The sequence below is a fragment of the Perognathus longimembris genome, chromosome 3 (genome assembly GCF_023159225.1).
Source record: "Perognathus longimembris pacificus isolate PPM17 chromosome 3, ASM2315922v1, whole genome shotgun sequence".
In the NCBI taxonomy this organism is placed as follows: Eukaryota; Metazoa; Chordata; class Mammalia; order Rodentia; family Heteromyidae; genus Perognathus; species Perognathus longimembris.
Genome location: NC_063163.1, coordinates 92,434,846 through 92,460,835, shown reverse-complemented (window position 1 = coordinate 92,460,835; position 25,990 = coordinate 92,434,846). Strand labels below are relative to the sequence as shown.

Below are 25,990 nucleotides of genomic sequence, written 5' to 3'. Positions count from 1 at the left end.
CGCGAGCTGAGGACCCACCCCACGGGCACCCACTCCCTCGAGAGAGGCAGAGAGACGAGTCCGGATCGTTGAAAACCAATAATTTATCAAAACGCAGCGTGTGCTTGCCGGGGAGGCGGCCGCGGCCGACGAGGCGGCAGTGCGCAGGCGCGCTGCGAGCGGACGGTGCGGGAAGGGCGGGGCCGCGGCGTCGGGAGGGAGGCGCTAGACGTTCTTGCCGCGCATGCGCAGCTCGTGGCGCCGCAGGTGGTTGTAGAGCGACTGCACGTAGGTGAACACGCACTTGGGGTCGGGCTTCTTGCCCATGATCATCATGTCGTCCACCTCCACCAGGGGTACACAGTCCACCAGCATCCTACGGGAAGCGGGGAGGAGTGGGGTAGTTCTCAGCGCGGCCAGCTTCCTGCACCCCTCTACCCCGAAGTCTTCGAGGAAGGCGGCAAGCCCCGGCCCCACCAGCCCAAGCCCAAAGGCAACCCTTGTGGTAGAAGCGAGGCCGGCGAGGTGGGGGAAAGGGCCGTGTCCCACCGTGTCCGGCAGGTGTCGGCTCTCCAGTCCTGGCGGCAGACCTAGCCCACCTTCGTCTCCTGCCCACCCCCATGGCACACTCCGGGTGGTAGAGGCCTCTCAGTCGGGCTAGCACACCCCGAGGGCATTCATTGTTGGCAAATCTTCCTCCATAGCCAGCACCAAGACTCACTCCCATGATCCCTGATGATTATCTGCCAACTGTCTGACCTGGTGCTTCCTGCCAAGAGGTCGTGGAACCCTTGTCCTTCCCTCAGGGACAACCCTGCTGCTGGGAATGGGGGCCCGTGTGCGTGCGTGTGTGTGTGTGTGTGAAGTGGCTCTCTAACCCTTGTCACCTGCCCTCACTAGATCAGGAGAGTCACCTGAGGACCCCCTACCAGTACCAACTGGTATCATCAATGCTCAAGGGTGTGATGGCCTATCTGACCATCCTTAAGAGTGCAAGTATTCTTTACACCTAGAGAAACTGAGTCAGAGCAGAGGAGCTGTTTTGCTTTAAGCCTCAAGTGGGTTGATGCAGGGCTGGCCTGAGGGGACACAGGCCCCAGCCATAGATACTATTTGTCTGAAGACCCCACGTCCCTAGATGGAGTAGGATGTGGCTTTTATGCAACAGACAATCCAGAACTCTAAAGGCAGAGTGGGCTCTATGGCTCTGTTTCCCTTCCTCTCCTAGACTCTTTTTGATCCTTTCTGGTTTTTGGATATAGTCTCACACTGTCGTCCAGGCTGGTCTCAAATCTGAGATCCTTCTGTCTCCAGATTTTACCTCCAGGTCTTGCACCACCACACCTGCCTAACAAGATCACTCCCACTTTATTCCTTGTGTTCTTCTGCCTACCATGCCTGGCATACAACAAGCACCCTGTCACTGCTGCTGGTTGAGTTTGCTTTGGCAGGAAAGACTCCCATTTCCAAGACACAAAACAGGCTAAGACCTTCACAACCAAACCCAGCACTGTGGTAGGGGTAGGGTCTTCTCGTAGCTTCACTGGACTCTTTCAAGAAACCTGAGAGACAGAGAACCTCTGTTGTTTGTGTTTTTTTTTTTTTCCAAGTTCTAACCCCGATCTTCCCTTCTGTGGTTGTTGGATAAGAGCCTGCTCTGTTCTGGGACTCTTTCCTCCTTTCTATAAACAATAGAATCATTCCCTACCTTATCTGAAGCCTTAAAAACACTTCAGATGAGTGACAGGTACCTGGCTCTGCTGCTGCTGTGCCTGCCCTTGGGGTCATCCTTGCCCCACAACTGGGCTTGTTTCCCCAGCTGTAGCATGGTACCAAGGCAGCCTCTCTCTGAAGTGTCTTCCAGTGGTGGTTATCTTCCCGGGAATCCCAAGGCCTCCCTCCCCCAACCTGGAGCTCCCTCCCACCCCTGGTGCCTTCCCTGGAGACCTTATAAAGCCATTGTTTACACTGGGGCAGCACGGCTCTGGGCTCAGGCTGCCCCAGTGACAGGCCAAACACCAGGCAACTGCAGCAACAGTACAACAGTACAGCTGAGTCACACTTTCCAAGAAGATTGGAGTTCGCAATAGGTCTTTCTCCCCTCCAGGCTACTGGGCAGCTGCTCCTCAGTCCATATATGACCTAGACACTGCACCAAGCGCATATTCCCTTACCTGCACCTCTGACTATGGGAGCATATGTGGGCTGTTCCCACAATGACCCAGGCCTGTGGAAAGGCATCTGAGGGCACCCCACTTGGCTCTTCCCTTGACTCATTACTTTGGGCAACCCCTTTGCTCCCTGCCGGATCTCTATTTTTACTTCTATCTAGAATATGGTTGGGAAAAATCTTAGGAGAAGAAAAAGTGTCACTGAAATCTCAGTTTGGAGCCCTGGATCTGATCCAGAACCCTCCACCCCTGAGGATCCACTTGAGCCCACCTCTCCCCGTCTCTGAATTTGTCTGGAATTCTCTACTGGGATCCTGAAGTAGAATGACGAGAGGAAAGCTGTAGCTGGCTTGGGAAAAATCCATAATCCTAGCCAGAAACCTTTTCTTGTTAAACTGGCCTTGTTCCCAAGCTCCTCACTTTGGGGTAAAACACCACCACGTCTCCAGAATCCACATGGTCCCTCCTTTCCCTTCCCAAACACATCTATCAGGAATCCTGACCCCTTTGCTTCTGATGCAGCTCTAGCCATCTGGTTCTTCCAAGGCTTCTTCCCAAAGATTGTTGTAGAATGTTAACCTGAAGCCAGCCAGCCAGCCTGTTGAGATAGCTTTTAGGATTCCTGCTGTCCTCAGGAGGAAATTTAATGTAGTGACTGTGGCCCCGCCCCTTCCTCTAACCTCACACCCAGGCTCCACTTCCTTTCCTACAGTCATGTTCTCTGTCTAGCAGGTGAGCCTGCAGCCTGTGGGGGGTCACGTGGGCACAGGGGGTTGTGTGCCCCTTGGGCTCCTGATCTCCATCATACTCCTCCTCATCTGGCTCATTATCAATGATCATTGACAATGATTTTACCTGCTGAGCCCTGAAGCACCAGAAGACAAAGTCCTGTCTGCCTCCCCTGACTTTTACAAGTGTCTCCCTGCAGCCCTCCACCCCCACCCCACCCCCACTTCCCAGCCCCTCTCTGTGCCCGGATGAGCAGACTCCAGTGCAACAGGGCAGGTGGGAGAGGTGGCGTTTCTCACCGTGGGGCCCCGAGCAGGGGTTAGGACTTTTTGGTTTTTACCAGCCCCTTCTGGACCAGACAGCGGTAGAACTCCTGGATGTACGTGTACACGCACTTCCAGTCAGGCTCTCGAAGCCGCACCATGTCCTCTGTATCCAGGAGCTGCGGGCAGTCCGCATGGGTCCTGGGGAGGGTAGGGGGCCGGGGAAGGGGAGGCAGGGGAGACAGAGGGCCCAGTGGGAGGAAGATAGGGGAGGAGGGGAGGGAAAGGCCAAGAAGAGAGAAGGGAGGAGAACAGAGAGAGACACACATACACATACACACACACAGAGACAAGAGTTCAGTTACGTTCTCAGTGCCGCAGTCTGCCAGCCCCCCGCATGCCCCTTCCCCATGGTGGACGTGCTTGCTCACTACCCATCACTAATGGTGTGCGATGCAGACAGGGGTGGGGACAAACCAGTCACAGGTGCAGAGAATTCTTGGGACAAGCGGGGAATGAGGAGGGTGGGGAAGGAGGACACTTGGAGCTGAGGTTGGAAAGGAAGGGCTGTGCCCCAGGGAAGGGTGGGGGGGTGAGGGAGGCGTGAGAGGAAGTGGGGGAGGAGGAGAAGGAGGAGGAAGAAATCTGGAAGGAACCAGAATGAGAATGGGGAGAGAAGTTAAGAGATGGAGGAGGGTGCTAGGGTGAGGTGAGCAGAGGGGCAACGATTCCAAAGTGGAGGGCTTGTTATGTCCTATATAAGCTCTGGCAGCATCTATATAGGCTGAGCGGGCACGGCGCCCGGGGCCAGGAGCCTCCTTTTGGAATCTCCCGCCGGGATCCCGTGGGAGCCGGAAGCTCTTGTGAGAGTTGGAGGAGAGCAGGACAGAGGAAGGGAGAAAGGAAGGAGAAGGAGCAGAAGGAGGGGAGGGGAGATGGACAGGGCCACCTGATAGGCTTTGGCCTGGGCTGGTAGGTTTGCCTGCCGCTCCTTCCTTCCGGCGGGCACTGGGCACACTCAGCAGCAGGTGGACAGGGAAGGACAAGGACTCTCTGGGGAAGGGGGGTCTCACTGCAGACCCACAGTCCCGCTGGTCCCTTCCAGGGAGGGGGAAGGTCTTGGGGCAGCAGAGCCCAGGCGACAGCAGCAGGGCTGTGGACCCCCCACTTACTCAGCGGAGGAGAAGGCCACCTCAAAGTTCTGGCGCCGGTTCTGCGGGCTCAGCTGGCCATAGTCGAAGGCCTCAGGAAAGAAGTTGTGTACCAGAGCACAAAAGGCCATCCCATCACTCCAGCTGGAGGAGAAGTTCTGGATGTCCACGTGCTACAGGTGGAAGGAAGACTGGTCAGGACCCCCCCCCCCGGGGGGGGAGAATTCCACACCCATTGCCCCCCCCCCCCCGCCCCACTGTTTCAGCATTCCAGACCTAGGGACCTGGGCTCAAAGAGACGTGGGAGCTTTGCTCAAGGCTTCCCAGGGGGTGAACAGCAGTCAGAACAGACTCCCCAATTCTGTTTTTCAGCTCCCAGGTCTGTGGCTTAGGGGGACAGCACTACCAGGAAGCCCAGTGTCACTCAGGGCCACAGAATGTACCCAGTGCCTCCACAGTGCAAAGAGAGGACTCCAAGAATAGAATTGGGGGCGCTGGGGATATGGCCTAGTGGCAAGAGCGCTTGCCTCATATACATGAAAGCCCTAGGTTCGATTCCCCAGCACCACATATACAGAAAATGGCCAGAAGTGGCGCTGTGACTCAAGTGGCAGAGTGCTAGCCTTGAGCAAAAAGAAGCCAGGGACAGTGCTCAGGCCCTGAGTCCAAGGCCCAGGACTGGCAAAAAGAAAAAGAAAAAGAATAGAATTGGGCCTTGAACCACACCTCTGATATGCCCAAGGGACCCTGCCACTTCATCTTATTCTGGAATTTAAGCCACAACATGTGTTTTTGTTTTCCCTTTCTTCCTTTTAAGTAGGATCTCATTATACACCATTATATGCCAAGCTTGACTCTTCTTTTGCAGGACTGGGGATAGAACGTAAAGTTCTCAAGCACCTGAGCTTCCCTCCCCCCACATATCAATTTTGAACTTCAATGTCCCCATCCCCAAAGGCTTTCTGAGTCCCCTACAGTGCACAGACGGCTAGAAAGTACAGGAGGGTGTGTTTTTCTGGGATGGGTATCCTAAGCTTTGGGGGGGGAGGGTAGGCGGTGGGGAGGGCTCTAGACCACTGGGTTTCCTCGAGCTCACCTCGTAGCCTCGGGTCTTGGCTCGGCACCAATCCAGCAACATCTGCTTGATGCTGTTGGCATTGGGGACCCCGAAGCTGGTGGAACGCTGCACAGGTGTGCGGGGTCCTCCAGGGCTTCTGTAGGTGGGTGGGAGATGGATAAGAGTCACAAGTTCAGGGCCCACCACCAGAGTGGCACAAACTGCAGACCCCAGGCTTGCTCATGACCTTCCCACCACAAAGCCCAGCAGCTTTTTTTTGCCCCGCCCATCCCCAATAAGGCCCCACCCTCTGACGTCACCAGGACCCACCCCCTAATACACTGTCCCCTACCCCTCAGCCACTCACCCTGCAGTGCCCTCTTTCTCCAGCTTCTCAATCATGGCCTTGCGCGCTTGGGATGCTGAAGTCTTGGGCAGACTCTGTGCCTTCATCAGTTCTTTCTTCTTCTCTGCCTGGCGTTTCTCAAGTGCTGCTAGGCTACCAGGCCTTGCACTGGCCTGGTCCTCTCGGTCAAAGATGCTGGAGGGTGGGAAAATGGCTGTTAGGCCAGAAGAAGAGGAGCAAGCAGCTCCATCACTGCTTGCTGATGGAGGGGTCTGGTATTGTGTCTAACGCCCCCGCCCCCCCCCCCATCTTCACCACCAGCAACTTGGGGCAGTGAGGTAGGAGGGTCCTCATTATGCCCATATTCACACAGGCACTAAAACTCAAAGGACAGGAAGTTGGGGACCCAAGCTCTTCCACTCAAGCTGGCCCCCAGCAGCTTTCTGAGAAGTTCTTTGTATTGTCACAGGTGACAGAATCTGGGCACTCTTGATGAATAAAAATGACCAGTCCAGAGGCTGGGAATGTGGCTTAGGGTTAGAATGCTTGCCTACCATGCATGAAGCCCTGGGTTCCATTCCTCAGTACCACATACTCAGAAAAAGCCAGAAGTGGCGCTGTGGCTCAAGAGGTAGAGCACTAGCCTTGAGCAAAAGAAGCTCAGGGACAGTGCCCAGGCCGGCCCTGAGTCCAAGCCCTAGGACTGGCAAAAAAAAAAAAAAAAAAAAAAAGACCAGTACATGAACAATAATCATCAACATAATAGTAGCTCAGTGCCTTCATTTTCTTTTCTGCTAAGCTGGGGAAGGAACCCAGGCTCCCCAGAAGCTAGGCAACTCTCTCTTCCTGAGCCATTCCTCCAACCTCCTAGTGTGTCATTTCAACTTCAGGGGAGGAGAGTGGGATTCAAGTTATGTCTCTACTAAACTTAAGAAAGTTGAGCCCCCTTGTCTAAGATTTCAGAAGATATGGGAACATAGCTGGAACTCAAATGTCATGGAATTTAAGACTCTGGAACTTAACAGTTCTCTGCTGGATTCTGATCTAGTCCCTGCTTTCTTTTTCCCTCCCTCCCTCCCTTCCTTCTTTCCTCCCTTCCTTCCTCTCTCCCTCCCTTCCTTCTTTCCTCCCTTCCTTCCTCCCTCCCTCCCTTCCTTCCTTCTTTCCCTCCTTTGCTCCCTCCCTGCCTTCTTTCTTTCCTTCCTTTTTTAGTGTGGTTCAAACTTGGCTTTGTGCCTGCTAGGTAAGTGCTCTACCACTTGAGCCACACCCCCAAAGGTCTTATTACTTTTAGTTGGCTTTTCAGATAGGATCTTGTGCTTTTTTTTTTTTTTTTTTTTTTTGCTCAAGGCTAGCACTCTGCCACTTGAGCCACAGCGGCACTTCTGGCCATTTTCTATATATGTGGTGCTGAGGAATCTAACCCAGGGCTTCATGTACACGAGGCAAGCACTCTTGCCACTAGGCCATATTCCCAGCCCCAGGATCTTGTGCTTTTGCCAAGATCTTGGACTTTGATCCTCCTGCCTCTGCCTCTCAATTAGCTGGGATTATAGGTGTGTGCCATGACACCTGGCCCCAATTCCTGCCTTCTGCCAGGCTCTACCATCCTCTCTAACATGGAGATCTCCTGTCTCATGAGCACTTGAAGACATCAAGGTGCTCTGTGACCTGCAAACGGCTCAGTGTTGTAAATAGGCCTCATCAAAGGCTCAATATTGGGGGCTGGGGATATGGCCTAGTGGCAAGAGTGCCTGCCTCATATACATGAGGCCCTGGGTTCGATTCCCCAGCACCACATATACAGAAAATGGCCAGAAGTGGCGCTGCGGCTCAAGTGGCAGAGTGCTAGCCTTGAGCAAAAAGAAGCCAGGGACAGTGCTCAGGCCCTGAGTCCAAGCCCCAGGACTGGCCAAAAAAAACCAAACAAACAACAAAAAAAAAGGCTCAATATTGCCACTCAGACCATAGGCAAGACTCTAGCTTCCCTGAGCCGCCCACACCACCACACGTCCTCCCCCTTGGTGTGGCTGAGGATTAAGGGAGATCACAAAGCAAGTGGGTGTGGCATGACTGGATTTTCCCCTGCTTAACTGTATGCCTAGCATCTCAGTTTGCCCCACTGCAGAATGAGTATGCAGTGAGGCCCTGAACAACCCCCAGAGTGGGTACTTGTGCTTACCTGCCCATTTTCTTGGAGGAAGAAGCTGATGAGGAGGAATAGGTCTTGGTTTGCACAGTGGTGCTACCACTGCCATCTGCAATGAAGAGGAATGAGAGAAGGCTGAGGGCCTGGGCTGTATATCAGGTGTCAGGGAGGGGTGGTGACAGACACAGGCAGAGAAGAGCAAGTAGGAGTTGAAGATGCAGAGAGAGCACTTGAAGAGACCCGGAAGAGGCGAGAGCAGGAAGGCACGGGGTGCTGTCAGGTGGCCTTACTCTCGGAGCGCCTCACAAAACTGGACTCCACCATGGTGGTGCGGGCTGTCCTTGTGCCATCATCTGGAGGTAACAGAGATGAGAGGACAGGTGTGACAGGTACCAGGGCTCAACCTGAACCCACCCTGAGCCCGGTTTGGCCCCTTACTGGAGTGGACGAGCCGCTCAGTCTTAGTCACCGTGCTGACCGCCGAGCCGTCGGCTGTCCTCTGGCTGTGCCTTGTGGTAGTCTCTGTGGTTGTGTTGGTTCGGCTTTGCCCTGGCCGTGCCCGGGCCTCTTGGAGCCGCCGTTCCCGCTCTTTGTCTCGCTGGTCTGGGTGGGGAATGCCCCATGCATGCCCAGAAGGGTCACCCAGTGCCCACACAGCACACAGGGCACACACAATGGGGGTAGAGGGCAGCTTGTTAGAAACCCCAATGACACAAGTAGGTAACAAGGGCTGCTCTGGGGATGGTGGAGGGGAGGGGAAAAGCCACTGCTGGGAACAGAGCAGGGTGCATATTGGGGGTGATGGATTCAGGCAATATAAGACAGCTGGAAATATGAAATACCACAAAGGGGTAGTTGGATCCATATTTCTATGGGAATGAGAAGCTGAGCCTGGTGGGAGTATCTAATCCTAGGGAGGGGGAGCAGCTGATTCCAAAGAAGGAGTTGGGTGAACACCATGGTTGAATGGGCTTTCAAATGGGCCTTACAGGGAAGAAGTGCAGCTGGGAGAAAGGCTCTTGATCTAGGGAGGGACGAGTTGGAGGTATCTGAGAATCAGTCAAATCCAGAGAAAGAGCAGCTGAGAGGGAAGCTAGTGAAGGAGACAACTGGGTTCCTTGGGGGGCGGGGGGGAGGGCACAGAGGCTGGGGCAGCCAGCAGTGGGCCCTGGAAGAAGGAGGGAGTAACAAGGATCTGGAGAAGTAAATGAATCTGGAATCAGGAAGAGAACAGCGAGATCCAGGGAGGGAGGGTCAGGGGAGGAAAGAGCTGGGTTCAGGAAAAGGAAAGCTGGGTAGGGCCACAGGCGAAGGTGGCCATTGATGGCCCTTGGGGAGGACAGTAACTAGGGAGGAGGAGGAAGAAGAAGAAAAGGAGGAGGAAGAGGAGGATTTGGATTCATGGAAGGAGTTGTTGGTTGACCAAAGTGGGAAAGCAAATGGGCCCAAGGATAGAGTAGCTGAGAGAAGAGAAGCAGCTAGAGGAGGGAGCTGCTGGAGCAAGGAAGGGCTGGGTGTAGGGCGAAGCTGACCAGGGCAGTTATATGTTGCTGGACCCCATGAGTGAGCAGAACAGCTGGGCGAGCAAGCAGCTAAATTTAAGTTAAGCAACTGTCTCTCTACCTCTCTTCCTTTGTCGTAATTCACGGAGTGCTGCCCGGATGAGCTTCCTCTCCTCAAAATCCGTAGCCTGATCTAGCTGCAGATAGAGATGTCGTTCTACATCTGGAGCCTTCAGATCCCCACCCCACCCCCCGCCCCATCCCTTTGCCAGTCCCTAGCCCAATAGATCTGCCATACCATCTTGTCCAGGACACCTTCATCTTCAATGGCCATCAACTCCTCAGGGCTCAGGGGGCTCCGTCCCTCTACTGCTTTGTCCCCACGGGTCTGCTCTGTGCCATTAGCCACTTCCACTGCTGTAGAGGCGGGCTCCACCGGCTCTGGCTCCATCTTTGGGTGGGGAGAGTGCATATAAATGACATCTACTATAGCCTACCAGCCTGCCTGCCCACGATGGCCATGATGATGTTGAGAGGAGGGAAGAGACAGTGACAATTTATTGCAGAACTTCCCACACAGCCAGAATCACAGGAATCCTATCGGTAGCAGTATTAGTATGGTAGCAATCGCTTGTACAAGTGCTAGGGATTTCCTTGTTGCCACTGAACAGAAGGGAAAGCTGAGGCTCAAGGTAGCTGCTTGACTTATTCATTGTCCTACTATGTGTGCACTGTGACCTGGGGTCTGAGCTGAAGATAAACGAATTCCTTAACTTGATTTTTTTCCCCCTACTGCTTCATTTCCAGCTCCCTCCCAGGCAGGCTGAGCTGTATCTTACCAAGTTCTGAGGTCTGGGCCACCCTGGCCCCTAATCCACACTCCCTTGTCAAGGGGGCTGTACCCAGGCCCTAGGGCTCTTACCCAGGTGCCTGACTGGGGCTGCCCTCAGCCAAGACCTTGCTGAAGCTCTCTTCTGTTACCACATCTGCCCCCATCCTCCACCCCTGTGAGCAACTACCCTCTAACGGACCTCTTGCCCCAGCTTAGTTCCCATCCCCCCAATCCCAAGGTATCTTCCCATCCCCTTGAAGCCAAAGTCTCAGGCCAACTATTACAGCTCCGCCCCTCCTGGCAGGGACCCTCTATCTGCCATGAGGGTAAGGAGAGCCAAGATGGCAGCTGTTTCTGGCTTGGATGCGGGGCTGGGGGGAGAGGAGGCATATAGAGGTGGGGGCAGGGGCTAGGCCATGCCAGGAGCTGCCAAGGCAGCTGCCACACGTGCCTCAGGGCAAGAGCCTGACATCTTATTTCAATCTTTGAGCCCCAGTGCCCTAGTCCCCTGTTCAGAGAGGTAAATTGAAGCTCAGAGCAGGCCATTCAGTAGAAGCAGGCCTAGCTCAAATCCACCCCCCCCCCCTTGCTGTGGGACTTACGAGACTGCTGGTATGGGTGGGGCCGGTGGAGGAGTGGCGGCGGGTGCTGAAGGCAGGCGGGTGGGCCACGGGGGTCCCAGCATCCTCAGCTGCCTGAAACAGGGCCTCAGGGTCTGCCGCAGCCAGGAACAACTCACTGGGCTCCAGCTCAGGTTCCAGATCCAGTACGAGTGGGACCCCCAGCCGTAGGCTCAGCACCTCCACCTGCCTGCTCAGTGCATCCAACCGCCGGCTCAGGGCTGCAGTCTCTGCTTGCAGCTCTTCAGCTGCCTGGGCTATTGGCTGCACGGAGGCTAGGGCTTCATCTGCTGCCTGGGTCACGGCTGCCCGGCCAGCTTCAGCCACTGCCTGCAGTTCCTGCAACGCCTGGCTCAATCGTTCCTCCAAGACCACAGCCATGTCAGGCCCAGGCCCAGGTCCAGGGACCCCCGGCATAGCACTAGGGGGGACTCTGTGGGGCGTAATGGTGGGATGGTAGCTGGGGCTGCTGTCTAGGCTGGCAGTGTCAGATGGAGTCTTTGCAGTTGGTCTGAGGGCGAAAGCAAGGGCAGCGGGCCTGCCCCGCCCCTGCTGGCCTCTCAGCCTGCCACCAGCCAGCTGGAGGCTGCAGCCCAAATAGAAACCTATTCTGGGCGCCTCTGTGAAGGGGACAGTGGGGGAGGGGAGGCCTGCTCAACCAGGCAGGCCGCCAGGCCTGGCCCTACAGAGATCACAAACCTGCAGCACAGCCAAGCCGCTGTTCTGATGGAACAGTGTGACCAGGGCCCTGTGCCTCACAGGTAGGAAAACTGAGGCAGGAAGTAGCAGCTAGATCTGTCTGAGTCACCGTGTATACTGACTATGAGAATGCAGTCCACCAGACTCTCCAGCCTGCCTGTCTCTGCCCTCTGTTAGAAAGTCTTGAATTGCTGGGGGAAAACAGAGGCACAGAGAGGCTGGTTCTTGAGTGATCTGCTTGTACAAAATAATTTGGATCTAAGATAAATGTCCTGTAGCCTGTCCACGGTGCCAAGATCCAACTCCAGACTTTGAGCAAGTGCCTTACAGACACACCATCTGCTCCCCTTAGTTGGGGAAACTAAGGCAAATTGATGATGCCAGATCCAAATCTTACTCTGGTACCTTCCATCTACTCCAAGGGCCTTAGCTGCAACCACCTCTCTGGCCACCCCATCCCAAGCCCCTGGCAGAGCTCAGCTGGGGCCTGCTTTGGTGGAAGAAGAGTGCTTCCTTACCCCCTCATTCTTTCTAGGTCATTTCTCAGAAGACTAAAGATGGTTCCAGTGCCTCACCTCAGCCATAATCCCATTCAGTCTCCAGCTCAGCGCAGAGGACATTACCTGGGCAGCAGGGTGGCCTGTTGGGGATCCCCTTCCTAGCTGAGCTCCTGGCCAGGCTATCCCAGGCTTGGGAATGAATAATGGAAGGATGAGGCGTATTCAGTTCCCCCCCCCCCGCCCCCGCACCTGCTAGGCTGCTGCCTCACCTGCCTGCTGCCCCCCTGCCTGTTAGTCCCCAGCAAGGCTTCTGACGCAGATGCTAATCACTCATCTCTAATCTTCTAATGGATGATCTTGGATGAGCCTATGAGCTGCTTAACCACTCAGGAAAGATGTCCAGCATGGGGTGGAAGCATGGCATGCCTCAGGAAGGAGACAGCAAGCCCTAATCAACCCCTCAGTGCCTCAGTTTTCCCATCTGTTTATTAGGCATGAAACAACCAATTCTTAATCAAGATCAAAGATCAGTGTTGTGAGAAGAAGAAAGAGCCTGGTGGCTGATACATGATGGTTTCATCTTAGCTCTGGCATCAACCAACTGTCCTGTGGCCACTTTCCTTCCAGATCTGAAACTCAGTTTCTCTATGTGTCCAGTAGAAGAGCCAAGCAGAGGAACCCTGCTGACGACGACACCATTAAGCCACATAAGTGACACTGATGGATGGGGAGCGACCGTCTTACCTTAATGCTGCAGCCTCCTCGGCTACCAGGAGAGGAACGGCTGAAGGTGGTGACACGGGTGACACTGCCCAGCCGGGCTGGGGTCCCAGGGTGGCTGACATGGGTGATGGTGCTCTTGCTCCCACTGCTGCTGCTTAGGAGGGTGGGGGGCGTCCGTAGCCCTAGTGTCAGTTCTGGGTGAGAAGAAGGGATGCTGTCAGGTGGAGGGATAGGGAGGCACCAGCCAAGATCAATGGCACCCAGTGCACCCTCTGGAGACACCCTGAGCCCTGGCAGCAACACCTTGTTGCATGTGCAGAGCTAGGTGCTGCAGATACTCCCACCTAGCCCAGGGGAGGCAGTGGGGGAGGCCTACCTGCCCTCTGGCTGCCTGCAGGGAGCAGCACCCGGCCCGAGGAGGCCTGGCCACGGCCATCCTTGATCTCGATGGTGAATGTGGTCTTCATACTGCCCCCTGATTCTGCAGTGCCGGCGGGCAGTGGGGCACTGGGCTCCTCTGAGCAGGTCCTGGGCCCCCCTGCTCTGTTTTCAAAGGACCTGGCAGCCAAGCCCCGCCTCTCAGGGCCCTCCCCCTGGGGGCAGCTCTGAAGCTGGGCCAGGGGCTGAGCTGTTCCTCTCCGCTCTTTGCTGAATTGGGAGGAGGTGTTACTAGGGCCTTGAGAGGAGGAGCTGCTCGAGGAGGAGGAGGAGGCAGAAGTGGTGCTGATGAGGGAGGGGCCAAGGAGTCTTGCGGGAGTCAAGGAAGTGAGAGCTGCCCGGGGTGGGCCATCCTGGAGCCTGGCAGCCATAGGAGAATCAACTGTAAACTTGCGGACACGATCTCTCACAGAACCAGCCCGCTGGAATGAAGAAGGTCCGCTGGCAAGAGGAGTGGACACTGGAAGGAACAAGAGATTCTGTCAGTGGCTGAATGGGAAAAGGACTGCCCAGAGATTGTGGCTGGTTAAGAACTGGCAAACTAGTACCTTGATTCTGGGCTGGCTGTCGGGGGCTAAGCACAGACAGGGAGCGTTGACAGGTTTGGGGTCCAGCCAGGTCTGGAAGTTTGTGGGGGGAGGGGGGGAAGGAAAGTGGATTATGAGGAGGGCTCCACTTTTCATATTTCTCCCTTCCACATGTCCATAACTTCCCAATCCCCTTGTGCCCCCCAACCTCCACACCCATCCTACATCATCCATTGTTAAGGCCTGCTCACTCAACTGCATCTCTCCCCTACAGGGCCTCCTTCTACTCCAGCACCAACCAACCCCAGGGTCACTTGGGTCCTCTTAGGAGCTAGAGCTAGATTTGGGCTGCAGGAAGGTGTCCAGGTCCTCCCTAGGGATGGTGATGGGGACAGCCCCCTGGCCAGCACTGCCCATGGGATCTGGCTGGGAGATGGGTGCACTCCCTTATTGGGGAGAAGAATGTGCCTGAGGCCTGTTGCCTTTCAAGGCTGCAGGGAGGCCTCTGGCCATGGGTGGCAGGGGTGGGCCTGGCCAGGGGCGGGGACACTTCAGGGGCAGTGGCGGGGGTGGAGGGGAGGTGGGCAGTGTCCAGGACGGCCTGGACCTGAGGAAGCGGAGCTGTCCAGGCAGAAAAAAAGAGAGGTTGGGACAGGGGAAGGCAGATGCCAGTGGCTACCCAAGCTGGGATCCATCCTCACCTGTTCTCTTGGTGTTGGAGGGGCCCCTCATAGGACTCTGGGCAGAGGAAAACTCGGTGGAGCCAGGCAGGAGCTGCAGAGGAGACATAATATAGGCAGGGTCGTCTCCCAGGCTGGCTCACCTGATTGGAAACTCTGACCCTCATCCAAACTCACCTTGTCCCCCTGCTGCCTCTCAGTGCTGGAAGGTGATGGCGACCCTGGGGGCTCAGGGCTGGGGGCCTGTGCAGGGCTGAGAGGTGGCTCAGCGCTTCCTGGAGCCTCAGCTGCAGGACACTGGGCCCCAGCAGGCTCGAGCAGAGGCTCAGGAGAAGCAACGATGGGGATACTATCAGGCGAGGCAGGTGAGCTGGGTGTGTCTTCAGGTGGGGCTGCAAGCAGGACTGTCACTGTGGTCACATCCTGGCTGGTGTCCTCAGGGGTTGGGATTGACTCGGGGACTTTTGTCTGCTGCTGTCGTTCTTCCTGTTCAGGTACCTGTGGGGGACCCGTCAAATGCAACCAAAGCTTCCCTGACCTATACTGTTACCTGAGCCTATGGAGGGCCAGGCTGGCAGGTACTCAGGGCAGGGCATGCAAAGCAGAGGGGTGGGCCTGGCTTCCTGTGGGCACAGTGGCATAAGCATGGTGTAGTCTCCGATCTCTACTCCCCCCCATCTCCTGGCACTGCCTAGGCAAGGCAGTTGAGACAGGCTCAGGTCCTCATGTCAATGGGAAGGGAACTCCTGGGGACTTTGGTTCCTAATAGATGTCTAGAGTAGAGGCTACTGATTCTGGCCTCAGCCTCTTTCATCAGGCTGCTCTGCAAGGCCTGGGGACCCAGCGGCCTCTGCTGGTCATCTCGGGAACTTGCATGGCCCAGCTTCTCTCTCACACTCCTGGCGAACAGAGGAGACTCTGGGAACAGTGCTCCACCAGTCACCTGGAGCCTGGCGCTGTGACCCTGCTGAGCCAAGGTAAGGGTGTGCGGGCTGTCTGGAGGGCAAGGGCAGCCTAGGGACAGGTTTAGGGGTGGGGAGGATGTTCTAAGTCAAACTTAAATTTCAGGAGATCTTTCTGGCTGCAGGCGGGATGGCAGGGTGGGGGTGGAAAGAGGAGGAGGCAAGAGAAGGGCCCAGGTGTCCCCAAGATACAGGCTTTGAGAAGGCCTGGACAGAATCACAGCCCAGAGTGCAGGCATGTGGTAGGAAGTGCCTGAAAGTGGGAAGAGGCCTGAGAAAAAGCTCCAGTGTTCCCTCCGAACACAGGCGGGACGCCCCCTCACAGCCAAAACCAGTGCAGCAAAGATACATGGGCATTCTGTATGACTGGAACCCATGAGCCACCCTCCCATGTTCGCACTCCCCACCTCACGCCGGTCTGGCCTGTGTGCTGCTTGCTCCTCTCTGTCCTCTCTGGAGCTGCTGTTGGGACGTCCGCTGCCCAATCTCCCAGCCAGGGTGGCGGCTAGAAGGGCAGGGGCAATGTCAAGCGAGGGCTAGGAGATGCTATAGGCATCAGAGCAGTGGGACCAAGACAGAACACTCACCCTCAATCTCCTGAGCCCGGACACGGCGGATGGCAGCTCGGATCAGTTTGCGCTCTTCATACTCACCGGCACTCCGCAGCTGTGAGCGAGAGGCAAGTCAGTTGTGGGGCTGTGAGATTGCAGGCCTTCACCTGCCCTGTCCCCACTTTCCCTGCCCTGGCCTGGGCCTCACCAGTGTAGTCAATTCCTCCACATCATTCATGGACTCCAGCTGCCCTGCCAACTGTGCCAGGGCAGCTCGCTGCTCGGCTTCGCGCTGCTCAGAGCTGTGGGGACACCATGATTGTAACGACCATATCTATGGCCAAGTTGGGGAAGCAATGGGACTCAAGGGACCCTGGGCCTTGGCAGAGGGGCCTGGAGCTGTCTCTGCAGCCACTCTAGCTACATGCTGATTCATATATACTCCTAGATGTGGGTACTAAAACCACTGCCTAGAACTGGGCGCTGGTGGCTCATGCCTATAATCCTAGCTACTCAGGAGGCTAAGATCTGAGGACTGTGGTTCAAAGCCAGCCTGGGCAGCAAAGTCCATGAGACTCTTATCTCCAATGAACCATCATAAAACCAGAAGTTGGAGCTGTGGCTTAAAGTGGTAGAGAGAAAAGCTCAGGGACAGTGCCCAAGCCTTGAGCCCCAAGACAAAAACCAACCAACCAACAAATAAAATCATTGCCCAGATGGATTAACCACACCCCATAGCCAGGCAATCACCACCAGGGCCACACCCGCAAACATCCCAGTGTATTCCCAAAGTGTGCACACTCTACCCCTGCACAGTCAGCAGGCACACCTGTGCCCACACCCACCCTAGCACCCATTCCCTCTCACACCTGCAGGTCCACCCCCTCTGCCACTCACTGAAGCCAATTCTCTTTGTTGTCCTGCCGCTCGGCACGGAAGCGCTTGGATGCTAGGGCCTCCTCCTCCCGTTCCAGCTCCTGACGCTGCAGCTCTCGGATGGCGGAGCGGATTCGTCGCCGCTCTGCCAGATCCGCTGTGACCTCTAACTGCAAAGGGAGGCAGGAGAGAGGGAGGCAGGTCATTTTGGTCATAGAGGGGTGGGGAGAGGGTTGGCACCAGCTGCCCACGGCTCTGCCTAGGGCACAATGAGTGGCCTGTCTCTACTCCCTCTGTGGCAAGCCCTTCACGTGCCTGACCACCCACCCAGGGTCCAAAGGGGGTGACCCAGCTCAGGGCACCAGGGATCTTGGCAAGCCTGCTGGGCATTGTGGTTTGTAGAGCACTCTCTGTGAGTGCTCAGCCGGCAGCCACCCACCTGATCAGGTAACAAGCAGCTAGACACCCTTTCCTGAGACTTGACTCCTGTCCCCCGATCCTAGCCCTTCATTAAACCCAAGAGCCAGGGGCTGGGAATATGGCCTAGTGGCAAGAGCGCTTGCCTCCTACACATGAAGCTCTCGGTTCGATTCCCCAGCACCACATATATGGAAAACGGCCAGAAGTGGCGCTGTGGCTCAGGTGGCAGAGTGCTAGCTTTGAGCAGGAAGAAGCCAGGGACAGTGTGCTCAGGCCCTGAGTCCAAGGCCCAGGACTGGCCAAAAAATAATAAATAAATAAATAAATAAACCCAAGAGCCAGGAAAGGCAGGAAGGAGATAACCCCTATATTAACAAGGATTCCTGGATACTTTCATGGTATATCTCAGTACCATAGCCCTGTTGGAGGGGATGACAGGAGAAATGAGAAAGGAGCAAGTGCTTAAGAGTTAAGTCCCTGCCTGGCTGGGAATATACATATATATAATATAATTACATAACATTTATATAATATTACTTATTATATCATTACATTATATCATTATATTATATTATATTATATTATTACATTATATCATTATATTATTTATATAACTATTATATAACTATGTATTGAATAATATATACCATATATTATAATATGTATTATATATGGTATGTAGTATATATATTATTCCTTGCACTGTCTTTTACCTAGCACTAGCCACTATCGGAGGAGCCAGGGCCCAGAGTGAGAGGGTCAATCTCCCAGAGAGATTGCAGCTGGCTCTCTGGCTACCAGAGCTGTAGAGAAGGTGTTTGTTTATGGGGGACAGGAGCTCCCACCAGTTTCTGAGTTCTCAAGTCCCTGGGAAATGAAGTGTGGCTTGTATAACCAGGTCTAGAAAAGGGTAACTTCTCTGAGCTGAGTCAGCCAATCCTGGTGCCTCCCCCAACCCACTGGGTAGAGCCATCTTACAAGGATCCTGTGTTGCTCAAGGGAGAGGACTAGTCTGGGCCTCTCCAGGAAGGCCGCCTAGTGCTAAGCTTCCGGTATGATAGACAGATGGGACCTGAGTAATGGCAGATTTCTTCTGCCTTTACTTGCTCCCAAATCATTCACAGCTTCTAGCCAAGGAGCCCCCTCTTCTCTTCCTTTCTGGCCTCCCCTTCCATCATCCTTCCTTCCTGCTATGGTGCAGGTAGCCAGATGGTAAAGGGCCGTGATAGATGGGTTTTCGCATAGAGTATGAGCTGACTCAACACTGCCAAGAGACAACTGGATTAGTGTGAAGGGCGTGGAGTGTGTGACATGGAGCCCTCCATGCTTCCCATTGCGGAGAAGCTATGAGAGGGTCCCCCAAGCTCAAGCCAGAATCCCCACCCAGTTCAGCCCTCAATGGGTGGTCAGGGGCATATCTTTTTATTTGTCCTTTATTAGTCATATGGGACAATGGCTCCCACCTCCCGCTTATGGATAGTGATGGAGCAGGGCTTGGGAGTGGGATCTCCCTTGTATATGCTAGCCAAACAGGAAAAGGGAGAGATAGCAAATGAAGAATAGGAAGGACAGGACATATTTACTAGAAACTGTGCCAGACTTTGTGTTCTGTCTTCCTCTTCAAAATCCCTACGTGTTTTATGCCATCTGACAGAAGAGGAAACCAAATCTCAGGGAGAAGTGCTTTGCTCATGATCAAATCACAGAAGCAAAATATGAACCCAGGACTTCTGACTCCAGGACCTGTCCTAGACTAACCAGCTTGTTATGGTGGGGAGCCCTGAGGCTCCTGGAAATGTGTTGGGGATCTTTCTGGCCTGGCTGAAGAGATGGTAAAGCCTAAGGGGACCTACTGAGGCAGTGAGGGAGAAGGGGGATCACCTCCCCCTAATACTTGGAGATTGGGGATTGACAGTCCTTTGCCAAAGGTAGAGACCCAGAGGCACAATGCTTATCCCTCTGTCTCCTGGGTCCCCATTCCCAATATTCTTAGCTCTGAGCTTCAAAAATAGGGTCCTCCCCGCACAAAAAGCCTAGACACTTGTCCATTGCTGCAACCCCTAGGAACCTTAGCGTCTCCATTTGGAAATTGGGAACCCCGCCCCCCCCCCCCACACACACACACCGCCCGCCGATTCCTTCCAGTTGGCCTGGGCATAAACCTATTCCCACTGGTCACCTCCCAGAATGACCTTTCTCTTTGGGCCTGCAGGCTAAGGTCACACCACAGTGTCTCTGCGGTGTCCAGCGTTCCCTGTGTGCGGAGGGGGCTGTGGGAGGGAGGGAAGAAGTACAAAGGGCCATTGTCCACCGGGGGGGGGGGGTGGGAAGGGGAAGGGGAAAAGGGAGGTTTCCGAAACTGCCTTAGTGAAATTCTCCAGGGAGGAAAGAAGGTGCTTCCTCCTCCCCGGGAAGGGAGGAGGGTCTATGAGCACTTGCTGCTCTCACAGCTAGGGGTCGCCTGGCAGGCCCAGCTTCCCCATGGGCCTCAGTCTCCCCATCTGCACCCATCACCCCATCCCAGGGCCTGGATGGCCCTCGGGGGCCCCCCCGCAGAGCGCGGAGCGAGGCCTCGCCAGGGGATGCTGCAGGGCAGGCCCTGCCCCGCCGGCCCCAGCCTCCCGCGGGGCGCCCGGCGGGCGCAGACAGGAAACCCCCCCTCCCGCCCCCCTGCACGTCCCTTCTACAGAGGGGAAACCGAGCCCACAGCCCCGGCCGCTCCCCCGGGTCACCCCGCCGGGGCGGGGGTGGGCGGACGGGCGTGCGTCGGGTCCCAGGAGCCCCGCGCCCCGTCCTCAGGAATGTGCGGGAGCCGAGGCCGGAAACAGCTGCCGCGATCCCGCAGCCGGCGGGGGCGCAGAGGGGCGGAGCGGCCCGGCTTTCCCTTTTAAGGCCCGTCCCCGCGGGGAGGAGCCGGGCTCGGGACGCCCGGGTTCCTGCCACGAGGCCGGCGGGGCCGGGGCCGGGGCCGGGAGGGGACGGGCGGCGCGGGCGGTGACCCTCGGCGGTGCCGAGGCGTCATGGCGGCGGGCGGTGCGGGACTGAATCTCGGGGAGGGCAAGGCTTTGCGGAGTGTGTGTGTGTGTGTGTTGGAAGGGAGAGCGGAATAGTTCGATTTAAATCACCGCTTCGATTTCTTCTGGAAATCCTTCCCCAGCGCCCAAAGCTTGCAGGAGGAGGGCGGGAGTGGGGTCTGGCGGCTGGAGAGCCCCGAGTTCCAGGGTGGGTCCGGAGCGATGGGCATGCGCGGAGACCCGGCCTGGTTTTGTGTCTGGAACCCACTGGCTCTGCTACCCCGGTCAAGACTGGACTCGTGAAGGGGAGGTGGAGCTGCCTTGTCTGCCGGGCACCTTTGGAAACGCACCTCCGTCTCCTGGTTGCTACCTGGCAGGGGCAGATGGAGGCCGCAGATACCCGGGTGGAGGCAACAGGTTCTCTGCACTCCCAAGGCCTGCCCAGCCCCCAGAACACAAGGCACCGGCCCCCGAGGCAATTGTTGGGGCGGGTGAGTGGGCTCCAGCCTTTGCTTCCAGTGGGATGGTATGAGGGTGGAGTGGATCACTCAAAATAGGGAAAGTAAATCTTTAATTTTCTCCTCTGGGCAAGGGTCAGAGACTGGGCAGCAGGGGGGGATGGGGGGGCTAGGCTCCTCCTCCAAGTCAGCTGCTGCCTGGCTCTGCTGGTGGGCACATCCCCGCTGTGCTGGGTTGCCTTCCAGCCCTCCTTGCATGGGATAGAAAGAAGTTGGGAGGGAGTGGGGGGATGGATGTGACCCATCCTGCCTAAATCTTGGGCCCATACCTTGTTCCACTCATATGCCAATCTCGGGTCCTAGATTTTGTGTTCACACACCTTTCCCTCCCATTTTAAAGGTAAAGAAATGGAGGTGCAGAGTGGGAAAACGACAGACCAGAAGTCACACCCCGCAGTGTGTTTATAGGTTCCTCCAGCTTTGTGTTTCTCAGGACTCTTGGTACCCCCATGGCCCTCTCTGGGTTTGGATCCTGGCACAACTCCAAACTGGGTGCCTTCAGGCAGGTGATTTCAACTGAGTGGAGTTGTGAACATTCTGTGAGCTGGGGTCCCCAGCCCCAGGCATACCCCCTGCTGTGCCCTGTTATTATTAATCATTATCATTGGGCCAGCTTCCAGAGGTGGGTACTGCTCAGGCTGTTGCTGGGCAGGGGCAGGCAGATCCAGCCTTCCCACACCTGTGACTGCACATGGGCGAGTCCATGGCAGTTACTGTTTAAACAGGTGGTGGGGGCCCGGGGACTGGGAGGAGTCAGGCCTTAGCACCTGGCATGGACAGGAGGCGCATGCCACAAGGGCCTCTGCATCAGCCACATGGAACCAGCATGGCTCTGTTGTCCTGACCCTCCCTTCAGACCACTCCACCATCACCTCTTTCTGTCAGCCGACTGGCCCCCTACCTTCTTGGCTTGGTTTTGCCCACCGCCACAATAGTGTTATATGGGGCCGCTTACCAGTTTCCGGAGGGCTCCCTCATCCAGCCCGGCTAAGGCGTCATCTGCCATCTTGCAGGCCTCTAGCTTTGTGTGTCACCTCCTGGTGAGATCCCCAGTGTCTATGGCACCTGACACCAGCTCAGAGGAGTCTGCAGGAGACAGACAGGAGTTAGGACTGCTGGAGCTTCTAGAAACCACAAGCACTTGGGCACTGGTGCCTCCATTTCCCTCTAACTCATGAGTATCTGTGTTTGTCCTGTGCTGTGGCTCCAAGTTGGGAGTGGTCTCCTCTCCTAGGGTGGTTCCCTGGAAAACGTACCAATTCCGTTTCAAGAATAGGTGTCCCTGTTCTAGCCTTGCCAGCTTGACTGCCAGTCTGCTGTGTGGTCTAGGCTGGCATTCTGTCTGAATGCCTCAAACAGAAAAGAGAAAGGGCCTAGAACTAGATTCAGAAGCAGGATCTACTGAGGCCCACCCAAGCTGTGATCACCACCAGGGGGTGCACAGCCAGTCTCCACAGTTTCCTGCCCCACCTACCCATCCCTAAGGCCCTCCCAGCCTCTCTCCCCTGCTCCTGCTCCTCCCCCCCCCCCCCCCATAAACTCAGTTTGTGGCTACGGGCTCAGCCCATAGCCTAGTCCTGGCTGCTTTGGTCATTTTCATTCACCCCAGGTATGGGAGCTACACACCTATCAATTCTGAGCCACACCCTTCTCTCTTCCCAACTGTCTGATCTTATGAAGCCAGGTGTACTGGCACCCAGCTCCTTTTGCCAATTCCAATTCATTTCCCGGCTGGCATGCTGCATGTCCTTCAGAAGCTGAACCGCTCAACCTCTAGTCTTCAAGCAAACTCGAGAGGATGGGAAACAGGGCCAGAGATTTGTCATTGGGTGGGTGGGGTGGGAAGGACGAACTCAAAAAACTCAAAGGGCAGGAAGGAATTTAATTAAAAATCTTACACACTTCCCCCTTCTGAAGACATCCCCCCCCCCCATCCAAAGTGCTCCAAGGAGCCCAGGGCACTTCACCCTTGTCCCATCCCCATCCATCAAAATGTGCCTCTCTGTCCCATCCCAGGATCCCAGAACAACACTCTCCTTCCTCCTTGAGCTCCAAAGTCTTTGTGGAATTTGAAAGCCCATGGCCCAGCATACCTATGTGCTTAGTTAATATAAAGTGACTGAAATGGCTTCAGAATACCCCCCCCTCTTCCCAGTTGATTCATCCTTTCAATCACCTCTTCTTCCCTCTCCAGAACAGTCATTTGAGGAGTCACCCCATCTTGGGTGACTTAGTCTGGGGGAGTCCTAAATCCACTTGGTTGGGGTTTTCCTGGTCCTGCCTGTTCAAGTCTGTTTACCTCTTCCATCCTGGTAGGCTCAGATGGGTGTCAGCTTCCCAACCTCTTTTGTTAGGGTCCTTGTCCCTCACTCTGTTTACTTTTGGTAACCCTCCCTTCTCCAAAAGTGTCACTTCGGGAGCCTTAGGCACTGTGGACTTTCTGCACGTTCTCCTGTCTGTTTATTCCTTCTTGGGAAGGACAGTATCTAACCTAGGGGGACTGTGAGAAATCTTTTCTTCCTTAGGGACTCCCACCTCTGCCCCCGGGCAGTCCTAGCTTTCCCTCCAGGGGACACAGACGGGTCCCCAGGAGATTGTGAAGGGGGCCCCCGGAGTCTGTCTGTGGAGCTTCCCCCGAAGGTATCTGCCCCCCTTAAAAGAACAACCCTGGGGATCGTACAGCGTGTGAGAGATCCGTGGGTGTTCTCCCCGCCAAACACCCCATGGCTTAGAGTTCCCGTGACTGGCTGGGGAGAGGGTTCCCCGGTCTGAGGGTTCCAGAAGCCCCGTCTAGATATCCGTGTTCCACCCTCCCTGAACCCGTCGGGGGTGAGGGTCCTGGTGTTGCCCCGATGTCCGCACACCCACCTCTCAGTCCGGTCTGCCCGGTCCGGCGCGGGCTCGATTTCGCTTGCTGGAGACCTGACAGATGTAGTAGCGACGGTCCAGCGGGAAGCGCCGCGACCCGGCACCCCAGGTCTGCTCAGCAACCGTCCGCTGGACTTGTGCTACAGCCGCCTGTCCAGCCCCGCCAGCCGACTCTCTGGCTCCGCCCCGTCCCGCCGGCCCAGCCAATCCGTAGCTTGGCCCAGCCCACTCTCGTGATTCATTGGGGGAATTCAATTTGAAGGCCACGCCTCAAGGAGAGGCCCCACCCCTCCCGTGCTAAGGGTGTCGGGTATTGTAGTCCTGGCGCTGCTGTGCTGTGTCTGGCGGAGTGGTGTGGGCGTCGGTGCGGGAGGTTGGATGCAGGATCTATGCCAAGGTCGCATAGGGTTCCCTGAGCTGATAAGTGACCTGGGATCGTAGGCGCACCAAAGCCATCAGGACAACTCCTCCCCGCCTTCCCCTTTGTTCACGAGAACTCGTCCCCCCCCCCCCCCCACCACCCATTTCTGACGTCAGTGTTCGGTCTCGGAGGTGGCTGCTTTGGGGACACCAGGTCCGGGTCCCTGGAGAGCAGGGACCCAGTGGCTAGCGGCGCTTTGGCACGGTGCTGAACCTGCGGGGAGAGGACTGGTCACGATGCACGTGCTCCCCGGGCCCACACAGCTTTGCACAGACACGCCCTTCGCCCAGCCTGCTTCTTCCTTCCCAGCCCCGCACGACACGAGTTTGCTTCTTGAAGCGTTGGTGTCCTAAACACAGTATGGACTCCAGACGGTCACTGAACAAGGAGGGCACAGTTGCGGCCCAGAGAGAACCAACATTGCCAAGATCAAACAAGGAGTCCAATCAGGAAACTCGAGCTTAGACCCACTAGGGAAAGCCACCCTAGGGTGAGGACTGGAGACCAAAGAGGGGTGGTGCTCAGGCTGATGGAGTGGGGAAGGGAGTCCTGACTGTCCAATACACACTATAAAAACACCAACTCATTTCTTTTGTACTTGTTATGCACCAAGCGCATGAATCCTCATAATTAAATGATACCTGCATTGTTGTTCTATTATACATATGAGGACAAAGGCACACAGGTAGTGGAGCTGTGATTCATGCCACCTTCGGAATCTAGCATCTGTGCTTTGTGACATGGGATGGTGGGGCAGTCAGTGTTACTGTGGAAGTCCCTAGGTTCAGCTCCATGGTGATCTTCCAATAAACACACATCCAAGGAAAGGATTGTTATCCACCCAAACTCCCTCATCTGTCATCTCATCTCCTCCTCTTATCTTCTCTCCTCCTCCTCCTCCTCCTCCTCCTCCTCCTCCTCCTCCTCCTCCTCCTCCTCCTCCTCCTCCTCCTCCTCCTCCTCCTCCTCCTCCTCCTCCTCCTCCTCCTCCTCCTTTCTTATTTTGGTTCTGGTACTGGGTCTTGGACTCAGGGCCTGGGTACTTGCTGTCCCTGAGCTTTTTCTGCTCAAGGCTAGTGCTCTACTACTTGAGCCATAGCTCCACTGCCCCCGTTTTTAGTGATTGAGATAAGAGTCTCATGGACTTTCTTGCTCAGCCTGGCTTTGAACCTCAATCTTCATATCTCAACCTCCTGAGTACTTAAGATTACAGCATGAGCTGACGGTGCCCAGCCTTTTTTTTTGAGAAATAATCCCATTTTACACATTGGAAAACTAAGGTGCAAAGAAAGAAGTGACCTTCCCATCATCAGGGAGGAAGGGCAGACAGAGCCTAGTTTGGAGGATTAGTTTAAGGTCCCAGGACCTCAGAGAGCCTTCCAAGGACATCTGTGTTGCACTGAAAACCTTAGGTGCCCCTTAGGACCACTTTTTCTAATAGGGCACACCTAAATTTCTCCTGAGAGTCTCAGGGTCTGCTTGAGTGGCAGTTGTAGGCTCCAATGAGTGGCCAGCTCCATGTTAGCTCTGTAGCTCTGCTGAGGAATTATACAGGTATCTGGGTGGATGGATGCATGTCTCACTGGCAGTCATTCACTCCCGGTGGTGCCATGATAATGCAGATGTCCTGGCCCACAGGTAATCCCCTTATGGCTGTGTCTACCTCCAAACCTGCTGTGTGCTTTTTTCTCTTCCTCCTGGGAGTGATGCTGGGTGAGGGAGTGAGGTGACTGGTGATAGCAGTGATCTAGAGATCAAAGGGCAGTCCAGTGCTGAAACTGAGAAGGTGGACAGCCACAGCCCAGGAAAGAGTAAACATCAGGAGATGTTTTGTCTAGCACCTATTACATGTCAGACAACCATTGCAAGATAGAGCCTGGTTCAACAGAGAAGGAAGTGGAAGATCAAGGAAGTGAAGGTATCTTGGGCCACTAGTGGCATACAAACAGTTGAATTCTACCTAAAGCTGAAGACTCTTCTTTCCACCTTGCTGC

General features: G+C 55.6%; 1 protein-coding gene across 6 annotated transcripts; it reads right to left on the bottom strand.

Annotated features, from left to right (window-relative positions):
• Window positions 1-65: 65 nt before the first annotated feature.
• Smtn (smoothelin) lies at window positions 66-23,720 on the bottom strand. Of its 6 annotated transcripts, XM_048343311.1 has the most exons (21): window positions 23,576-23,720; window positions 21,663-21,793; window positions 16,777-16,925; window positions 16,088-16,181; window positions 15,916-15,994; window positions 15,736-15,833; window positions 14,544-14,864; window positions 14,388-14,460; window positions 13,708-13,779; window positions 13,098-13,619; window positions 12,743-12,915; window positions 9,646-9,798; window positions 9,469-9,544; window positions 8,284-8,448; window positions 8,136-8,198; window positions 7,879-7,954; window positions 5,718-5,891; window positions 5,390-5,507; window positions 4,315-4,466; window positions 3,179-3,343; window positions 217-355 (listed from the first exon to the last, which is right to left on the bottom strand). In XM_048343311.1, the coding sequence occupies exons 2-20, from the start codon at window positions 21,711-21,713 to the stop codon at window positions 3,199-3,201; spliced, it is 2,754 nt and encodes a 917-aa protein (XP_048199268.1). In that variant the 5' UTR covers window positions 21,714-21,793; window positions 23,576-23,720; the 3' UTR covers window positions 217-355; window positions 3,179-3,198. The 6 variants fall into 6 exon arrangements, with proteins under 6 accessions (XP_048199267.1, XP_048199272.1, XP_048199269.1 ...); XM_048343310.1 differs by lacking the exon at window positions 3,179-3,343 and having other exon boundaries at window positions 66-355; XM_048343315.1 differs by lacking the exons at window positions 3,179-3,343; window positions 23,576-23,720 and adding an exon at window positions 10,782-10,874 and having other exon boundaries at window positions 66-355; window positions 21,663-21,728.
• Between the last annotated feature and the right edge of the window lie 2,270 nt (window positions 23,721-25,990).

Bases quoted from the DNA above. Each gene is read 5' to 3' on its own strand.
- Smtn (XM_048343315.1), bottom strand. From the start codon at position 21,713: ATGGCAGATGACGCCTTAGCCGGGCTGGATGAGGGAGCCCTCCGGAAA. The intron at 14,865-15,735 runs GTGGGGAGTGCG...GGTCCCCCACAG, and splicing joins ACAGGCCAGACCGGCGTGAG to GTACCTGAACAGGAAGAACG. The intron at 7,955-8,135 runs GTAAGGCCACCT...TCTTCATTGCAG, and splicing joins TTTTGTGAGGCGCTCCGAGA to ATGGCAGTGGTAGCACCACT.